The 9,259-nt window shown below is 39.0% G+C and overlaps 1 protein-coding gene across 1 annotated transcript in view; it reads left to right on the top strand.

Moving 5' to 3' along the window:
* Positions 1-3: 3 nt before the first annotated feature.
* MCM4 (minichromosome maintenance complex component 4) overlaps positions 4-9,259 on the top strand; it is a gene marked incomplete at its 5' end in the record, with an annotated part of 11,224 nt that continues 1,968 nt past the window's right edge. The window contains 11 exons of the mRNA XM_010085762.1: positions 4-64; positions 772-935; positions 1,026-1,124; positions 1,273-1,368; positions 1,454-1,549; positions 1,997-2,135; positions 2,582-2,802; positions 3,306-3,426; positions 5,213-5,472; positions 7,391-7,756; positions 8,097-8,224. Of these exons, the coding sequence (XP_010084064.1) occupies positions 4-64; positions 772-935; positions 1,026-1,124; positions 1,273-1,368; positions 1,454-1,549; positions 1,997-2,135; positions 2,582-2,802; positions 3,306-3,426; positions 5,213-5,472; positions 7,391-7,756; positions 8,097-8,224 (1,751 nt within the window). The remainder of the gene's footprint in view (positions 65-771; positions 936-1,025; positions 1,125-1,272; positions 1,369-1,453; positions 1,550-1,996; positions 2,136-2,581; positions 2,803-3,305; positions 3,427-5,212; positions 5,473-7,390; positions 7,757-8,096; positions 8,225-9,259) is intronic.

Genomic DNA, 9,259 nt, shown 5'->3' with positions numbered 1-9,259 from the left:
GACGTGCAGAGCCCCGGCGCCCCCGATGCCCTTTTTTCCAGCCCCCCGCAGTTCCGCCACTCCGGTACGCTGGGCTTGGGCAGCGCCGCTCCCGCCGGCGCTGGCTGCGGGGGTGCCCCGGTGTCCCCCGGGGGGTTGGGGGCTGTGTGAGCCAATGGACCTGGCTGAAAAATACTCCAGGAAAAAAAAAGTTTAGTCTCAGGTTTCTTACTTGAGTTGAGCATAGTGAAGAGTGCAGGAACATAGGAACATCTGCTGTTGTAACTTCACATTATCATGGGAGTTATGTATTCTAGAAAACTAAATAAACCAGTCAAATTATTAATGCAGAAATAATTTGATTGCCATCAAAGCAAGAAAGGCTTTTTATAAATAGGGTTGTTTTTAGTTGCAGTAGCTGGTAATTGTCATGTCACTTGTTTTACAATCCCAAAAATACTGAAAAATGTGTTTCATCTAAAATGCTATGTTTTGACTTTTTTATCCTTGAACACCAATGTAGTTTTAAAATGCAGCACCGCTTTCAAGCTTTCTAGCAAAGCTGTACTAGAACTTGTGATCTTTCAGAAGACACATCAATGCAAAGAAAAGTTCTAGGGAGGCTTGCAACATCTTTATTGTTTCTGTTTTAACAAAACACTGGAATTCACTGATGCTACTCATTTTGTGACAGCAGAGTTAAAAGAATGATGAGACAAATGCAGAGGCTGAATTTTAGTCTGCTCTAAACATAAGATGTCTTGATAATCATAACAAAATATTTTTTTATAGCTATTCCTCTTGACTTCGATATCAGTTCACCTCTGACTTACGGCACACCCAGCTCCAGGGTAGAAGGTACTCCACGAAGTGGTGTACGAGGAACTCCAGTTAGGCAGAGGCCGGATCTTGGGTCTGTCCGTAAAGCCAGAGAAGTCGATTTGCACTCGGATGGGGTAGGTAGATGTCTCAGATTTTGTACGTGACAACTTATCTTTAAACAACTGTATGCATATTTTGTTTATGCTTCATTTGCTTTGATGCAGCCAGCTGACGATGTGTTAGCATCCGACCAATCTCTTGGACAAAGGCTTGTTATTTGGGGAACAGATGTTAATGTAGCCTCATGCAAAGAAAAATTCCAGGTAGGTTAACAACTGGTTTTTTCCTTTTTTAAATTAAAGCTGTTTTGATTTAAACAAATACTATTTGAATCTGATACAAACTAGTAGGTGTTTGTACTAAATTCTGCCCACCTTTCCCTTCTGTCTCCTTGTTGCCTCTAACATTCAGAGATTTCTTCAGCGTTTCGTTGATCCGCTAGGTAAAGAGGATGAAGACATTGGCTTAGATCTTAATAAGCCACGCTATATGCAACGACTTGAAGAGGTATTTGTAACACAGTGAAATCTAACTTTTATTTTTTAGTCTTTTGTGCCATTGAGCTAAAGATTTCTTTTCAAATATCTTGCAGATCAATATGGTTGGAGAACCATTCCTTAATGTAAATTGTGACCATCTAAGATCATTTGATGAAAATCTTTACAGGCAATTGATCTGCTATCCTCAGGTGAAGTAGTGCGCTTGTTTCCTGGCTCTCAAATGGCCCTTTCATATTTCTGGCTTGTATTGTTTGTTTAAATGCAATCTGTACTTCGCATATTCAGTGTAATCTCTGTCATCTTTATTTTACTTAATATAAAATGTCTTGTTTCATAGTAGTTAAAACTTGATGGTAGATATTACAGTGGGTATGTCATACATGTAACATTAGCTGGGAAATGACAACACACAGTGTGTCTTTTTTTTTTTTTTTCCTTTGCAATACTCAACTGAATAAACCATCTAAACAGCAGGTTTCCTGTTGTGTAGGAAAATGCTCAGCTGGGATAACTTCTAGTCATTCCTGGCCAATCAGCAGCATATGAAATGCTTTATGCAAAAATATTTCACTCTATGATTTCTTTTTTCTTTTTTTTAACCTCTTAGCTTAACTGTTTCTAACAATTTTACATAGGAAGTTATCCCAACATTTGACATGGCTGCCAATGAGATCTTTTTCGATCACTACCCTGATTCAATATTAGAACATCAAATTCAAGTAAGGCCTTATAATGCACTGAAGACTAGGAATATGAGAAGTCTAAACCCTGAAGGTAAACTTTTGATTACCATGTTAGAAAAGAATCTTAAGGATTTATATAAACTTATTGAAGGTTAATACAGAATTACATTAAGACCATATAAAACTGTACTTTTGGGCCATCCAGACAATGTCATTTATTTATATGTCTGTTTCAGAAGCAAATGCTCTTGAGCCCAAATGCAGAATAATCTATCCATAGAGGAAACATTTCCTGGCATGAGTTACTCATGCTCTTAGTTCTGCAAGTGTGAAGGATTCTTTCTTTTCTGTAAATACTCTGTAAATTAGAACATTTGTCCTATGCACTAATGTTTCTTTTTGCTTTGTTTTAGACAAAATACTAGTACTTGACAAAAAAATCTACCTCCCACCTAAAAACTAACATAATATGAAATTTGAAGGTTATTTTAAATTTTAAGATTCTGAAGTGATGACACGAGTCTCTGTATTTTGTAGATATTGATCAACTTATCACCATCAGTGGTATGGTCATCAGAAGCTCCCAGTTAATTCCCGAGATGCAGGAAGCATTCTTTAAATGCCAGGTTTGCGCTTTCACCACCAGAGTAGAAATCGATCGTGGCAGGATTGCTGAACCATCAGTATGCAAGAACTGTAACACGACGCACAGTATGGCACTGATTCACAATCGATCCATGTTCTCTGACAAACAGATGGTACGTTCTCCTTAGGTACTGGCTCAAATGAAACAGTTCCTAGTTTTTGCTCCCCCACCCCCTAATATCATCAACAGCATTAATGTATACATCTTGAGACTGAATGTTTTGAAAAGGGAAAAGTGTTCTGGAACATGAAACAGGTGAAACAACTTAGCAAAAGGGTAAGTCTACTTTGAAGAAGAAATGTTTTAAAAGGATGAAATGAAGTATGTGCACATCTTCGTGTTTGTGTATGGCAGCCCCTTTATATGTAGTATGTCCACTTCTATCTGGACCAGAAGAGCGTTGCCTGTAACAGCACTATCAGCCAGCAGAATCCTCTTTTTCGTAATAGCTTTTTATTAGTAATCAGTTTTGCTGTTTGGGTGGGGGTATTTTGTTCTTGAGCAATGTTCCTGATTCAGAATGGTGCTGAAGACTCTGCTAATACAAGATTCTGTTGTATGCTCTGCGGAAAAGCTTTGCTTTTTTGAAATTAAAACTTAAGTGTTTTTGCCTAGATCAAACTGCAGGAGTCTCCTGAGGATATGCCAGCTGGACAGACGCCGCATACGGTCGCGCTGTTTGCTCACAATGACCTTGTTGATAAAGTTCAGCCAGGCGATAGAGTTAATGTGACAGGTAAAATTTGGTTGGAGTATTTGCATCCTCCTTTTACACTGATCTTAACTGTTTATAAAGGGGCTTGATGGCATGTACCTGCAAGTGCTGAGGGAGCTGGCCACTGTCTTTGCAAGGCCACTCAGTTATCTTTGAGAAGTCATGGTGACTGGCTAAGATATTGGGATAAAGCCAGTGTCACTCCTACGGCAAGGAGGAGACCTGGGGAACTTACAGGCCGGTCAACCTCATCTTGAGCCCTGGGAAGCTGATAGAGCCAATAATCCTGGAAACCATTTGTAACCATATGAAGGACAAGAAGGTGATTGAGAGTAGTCAGCATGGATTTACAGGGTTTAGCAACCTTCTACAGTGAGATGACTGGAGCAGTGGATGTTCTTTATTTTGACTTCAGCAAGGCATGATTTCATCACTGTCTCCCATAATATCCTCAGACAAAGTGACGGGGCACAGGTAGATAAGTGGACAGGGAGATGGATTTAACTGGCAGAACTGCTGGGCCCAAAGCATTATGATCAGTGGCACAACGTCCAGCTGGAGGGGGGTCACCACGGGTGTACCCCAGGGGTCAATACTGCAGCCAACACCGGTATCTTCACTGATGGACTTGGACAGAGTGCACCCTTAGCAAACTTGCAGAAAAAAGCAAAACTGGAAGGAAGCAGTGCTTGATAGACCATATGACTGTGGCGCCAAGAGCTTCCTGGGTGGTATTAGGAGGGGCATTGCCAGCAGGTTGAGGGGAGTGATCCTTCCCCTCTGTTCAGCACTGGTGAGGCCACAGCTGGAGTGCTGTGTCCAGGTCTGGGCTCTTCAGAACAAGGGAGACATGAACATAATGCAGTGAATTCAGCAAAGGGCCATGATGATGACTGGAGCCTCTATCATACACAGAACGTCTGTGCAATCTGGGACTGCTCAGCCTGATGGAGAGAAGGCTCGGAGGGATCTTACAATTTATAAATACCTGATTTGGTGATGGGTGGGCAGGGGGGTGTCTAGAAGAGAGAGCCAGACTCTTCTCAGTGGTGCCCAGTGGCAGGCAGTGGGCCCAAGCTGAAATACAGCGAATTCCAGAGTTCTTCACTGTTTGAGGGGTCGAGCCCTGACACAGGATGCCTGGAGAGGCTGTGTGGGGTCTGTGTCCTTAGATGTATCCAAACTTGACTGGACACGGTCTTTAGCAGCGTTTTCCTAGTTGACTCCAGCTTGAGCCTGTGGTTGTACTTGGACAATCTCCAGAGGTCCCTTCTGACCTTGATGATTCAGTCATTCTGAGAGTGGAGGTGAGGAAGAGGCAATATCTTCAGTAGTGTCTGCTGTCAGGAGAGTGGTAATGTAGAGTAAGTCTTGTGATACTGCAACCATGTTTTTATAGACCACTTTGCTTTAAAGCAACCACTCTACTGCTAGCAGTTAGAGACACATTAGAAATCTATTATTAAACTTGTCACTTATAAAAGGGGGAAATGCTGACTTTAGACATCAGAGCACAAGTTTCAAAAGCATCAACCCTTAATTTTTTTCAAAAATGCTTAAGCATTTTCCTGGTTGAGAACAGTTGTGATAGAAATATTAAACATATATGTACCTGCAAAAATAGTCTAGATATCTTAAATATGTTTCATTGACTTCGACATGACTTACTCGTACTGGGAAATAAACTGACTAAAGTATTTAGGCTGTTCTGAAAAGCTTTACTTTTTATGGGAACATTTAAAGTTTTCATGTTTTGGAATTATCATGATTCTTCATATCTAATGCTGTGATTAAAAATTGCATTTAGGTATCTACAGGGCAGCCCCAATTCGACTTAATCCAAGGGTCAGCAGTGTAAAATCCGTCTATAAGACCCACATTGATGTCATACACTATCGCAAGACAGATGCAAAACGCCTGCATGGCGTTGATGAGGAAACGGAGCGAAAAATATTTGCAGAGGAACGTGTGGAAATTCTAAAAGAGCTTTCTAAAAAAACGGACATCTATGAGAGACTTTCTTCAGCATTGGCCCCAAGTATCTACGAGCATGAAGATATCAAAAAGGTGAAAAATTCTATATTTCTCTTGTAAGACATGTATTTATTTATATGCAAGTACATTTGTAATGATTGTTTGTTATAAAAATGAGGCTTCAAAATTCAAAAAAACTTTATCTTGAGCAGTCTTAAAATGCCATGGTCTTGTCAGGACGGAGTTGGTTGTAAGTGTATCATAATTCTTTTCATGGTATTAAGGAGTGTTAATTAGAGGGAAGATGCTGAAAAGGTAGGAAGACAGCAGAACAGCGAAGATTTAATTGCAGGATGCATCTTGAACATTTATTGAATGTTCAGATTACTGCTGATGAAAGAAAAGTAAGTAACTGTAACATAGTGATTGCTGAGAAGAAGCATCCACAAGAGAACAGTAGCTTTGAAATGAGATTTGTTTGACCGTGGCTTTTGGGATGTCAAAACAATTCCTTAGATGTATCCAAGAAGGGACTGGTTCCAGTAAAATATTCAACTGAGGTACTACAACTTTATCACTGCAAAAACTACAGTCAGTAGTGGGTCTCAAGGTAATGTCAGACACCAAACAGTCCTCTTCACATATATTCCTTTGTTTTTTCTTTATAGAGTTATACATTATTATAGTTCACAGGTTTCTGAAATGGCTAGAAGTTGAATTCAAAACCATATGATTTCCCACTGAAATGGAAATACAATAACGACTATTCCATTTGTTGTTAGTCCTCACCACACTAATAAGGAACATCAAGTGTAGTGGGTGGAGTTGAGGAAGGCTGGGGACCCTTCATCAAGGGAGATTCTTCAGGTTCCAACCCAAGTCTCTTCACAGCAACATACAAAATTTTTATATTTAATACTTGAAAGTGCTTGAAGCCCCATGCAGTGGAGTACTAATTCTCTGTGTTAGGGGCCTTGAGGAAAATATAGCGGGGCAGGTCAGAGTTGTAACTACTGAACATGCTTTACTAGCCTTTGCAAGTTGTTCTCAGTGAATGAGAACAGAACTAATAGAAATAGCTCTCTCTGTGCCTCTGCAAGGTTCCTGTGCTGTAAGAAATGGTGCAGAGGCTTTACGTGAAGTAGCGTACAACTTCCTTGCTGCTTCCAGCTGTCGTCACTATCACTTCTTTTCACTGACTTTCTAGCATATATATGCTGCTTGAGTGGGGAAAAAGATACTGGGAAATGGTGACTTTTTAATCTAGTAAATTTGAAAAGGGGGGGAAAAAAAAGCCTCCCTGATTATTCCAGCTAACTGATAACATTAAAAGCATATGTTTGTACTAATAATTCCAGTACTTTAAAAATATTCGAAGTTAGTTACATTTATTTACTTACTAACACTGCAAGCATATGCTTTCTTTAGGAAATATAAATGAATTGTTGGTAAATTCTGATTAAATAAAACCTTAATCTTTATGTGCAAGTGAAGAACTTCTATTGAAGTAATGTTATGAAATGCAGTAAAGCAGTTTTCCTGAAAAGAAAATGATACTTGATTAGTCTTGACTAAAAGGCTGGTAAAAATGGCACTTTTCTAATGATATGAAAGAGATAATAGTACTTTGGTTCCTAGAGTAAACATAGCCTTAGGGAAAACAATAGTTTGTTCTGGCTTTCCTATTGTCATCAGAATTTGTTATCAAAATTTTTCATATATAATCAGAATAGTTTTGGAAGAATTCTAATTTCAAACTTTTATTAGAAGCTGAGTTTGTAGGACCTAGCAGTTTAACTACATGTTTGTAATTAACTGGAAATTGAGGATATCTCTAAAGAATGAACCCTTTTTAAAGACTTAAAAACTTCTAAGTGTTTTCTTTCATGTCTGAGTTGTGTTAATGTTATCAGTGTTTCAGCTTATTACATGTTTCAGTTCAACAGTTCTATTTGCTCTGTTAGCTATGCAAGAGGTGATGTTGTGATCTTTAAAGAGAGTATTTTTACAGGGTATTCTGCTTCAGCTTTTTGGGGGATCAAGAAAGGATTTTACTAACACAGGAAGAGGCAATTTTCGTGCCGAGATCAACATTCTTCTCTGTGGTGATCCTGGTACTAGTAAATCGCAGCTGCTCCAGTATGTGTATAACCTGGTTCCTCGAGGCCAGTATACATCCGGCAAAGGCTCAAGTGCCGTTGGTCTTACTGCATATGTGATGAAGGATCCTGAAACACGGCAACTGGTTCTTCAGACGGGTGCTTTAGTACTTAGTGACAATGGCATTTGCTGCATCGATGAGTTTGATAAAATGAATGAAAGCACAAGATCAGTACTACACGAAGTAATGGAACAACAGACTCTCTCCATCGCAAAGGCAAGTATCTGTTTAATTCCAGGTTCTTTCCACCAAGCACGGTGTATGCTAGGCAGCTGAAACCAAACAGAACAACAAAGGATTACACTTTTCTGTTGTCAAATTCTAGATTATGTAACTACATGTAATTGTTGACTTACAAAAGGAATATGGCTTTCGTAGCAAATTGTAATATTTCCAGGTGCTTTTGTACTTGCTTTACTGTAAAAGGCCTCTGCAATGCAGTTTTTTACTAAAGAACCCATTTAATAACACTGGTGATCTCATGAAGTTGGGGGAGGGGGAAGTTTTGGTGGCACAGAGTTGCAGCTGGTTTCAGAAATGTTTTTCATTTTGACAGGCTGGAATTATTTGCCAACTGAACGCTCGCACATCTATTCTAGCAGCAGCTAACCCTATAGAATCACAGTGGAATCCAAAAAAGACGACTATTGAAAACATTCAGCTCCCCCATACACTATTGTCAAGGTACTGAACTCCTGCCTGCATGTCTCATTTTTATGAGATGTTATACTTCATCTTGTGAAAATGATTAAATATAGTAGAACACAACAATTGTGTTCTTTGTAGAATAGTGGAAAACTTTTAAAGCAGTTACATTAAATGCTGTTCGTACAGCTTCTGTGTGAGCTGAGAAATGCCTTTTAGTATTTACACATTGAACAGAAGATGTGATGAGATCTGCAGGAGCTCTTTATTTACTTCTGGTTTTGTTTTCCTGTTGTTTCATAATCATCTCCTAGAAAAGAGTCTTTTAGAAAATTAAACTATCTGCAGACTCTATGTGCTGCAGTTGCATCTTGTGAGGAATTCCCACACCAACTGGAAATTTGAAGTATACTGATAGTACACTGGATATTTGGAGAACACTTATGGCTTAGATTTGAATCAGGAGACGCTTAATTTAGCCACTTCAGTGACAAATTGTACCTTAGTACGGGTATACTGAATGAATCTAGGCTTGAACAGCATCTCAGTTCCACTATCTATTGGATTTAAGCTTATGAAAATACATGACTGGCTGGCTAAAAATTATTTATTCATGTCTGCCTATAGTTGAGCACAGTTGAATACGTCTGTAAAATTATAACCCATTTCCTTCAGGATTCAACTGCAAGTGCTTTTTTTCTTTATACATCATTTATTTACTTATGAGTTTTATATGCATAAAATAACTATACAGGTATGTGCCCTGTTGGCTGTTGCCTTTCAGGGCTGTTTACTTAGCAGCAACTTTGTTCTGTGTATTTGGTATGTGTGTGGTGTTTTTTCATTGCAGGAGGCAAGGCAGGGGTTGTGTGTGGTTTGGTTGGTGGTGGGGTTTTTTTTAATTATTTTTTTAAGAGAAAAACAACCTGTCAGCCTTGAACATGGAACCTAAATTTTGCAGAATGTATCTTGCTTTCAAAGTTTTGAGTCCATAGGATGCAAGCAAATCAACTGTACTGTTCTGTACTTTCAGAATTCTAGAAAAATTATCTTTTCAGTCTAATAGAACAACTC

The sequence above is a fragment of the Pterocles gutturalis genome, unplaced genomic scaffold, assembly GCF_000699245.1.
Source record: "Pterocles gutturalis isolate BGI_N339 unplaced genomic scaffold, ASM69924v1 scaffold22930, whole genome shotgun sequence".
Taxonomy (NCBI): domain Eukaryota; kingdom Metazoa; phylum Chordata; class Aves; order Pterocliformes; family Pteroclidae; genus Pterocles; species Pterocles gutturalis.
This window is presented reverse-complemented; position numbering and strand designations above follow the sequence as displayed.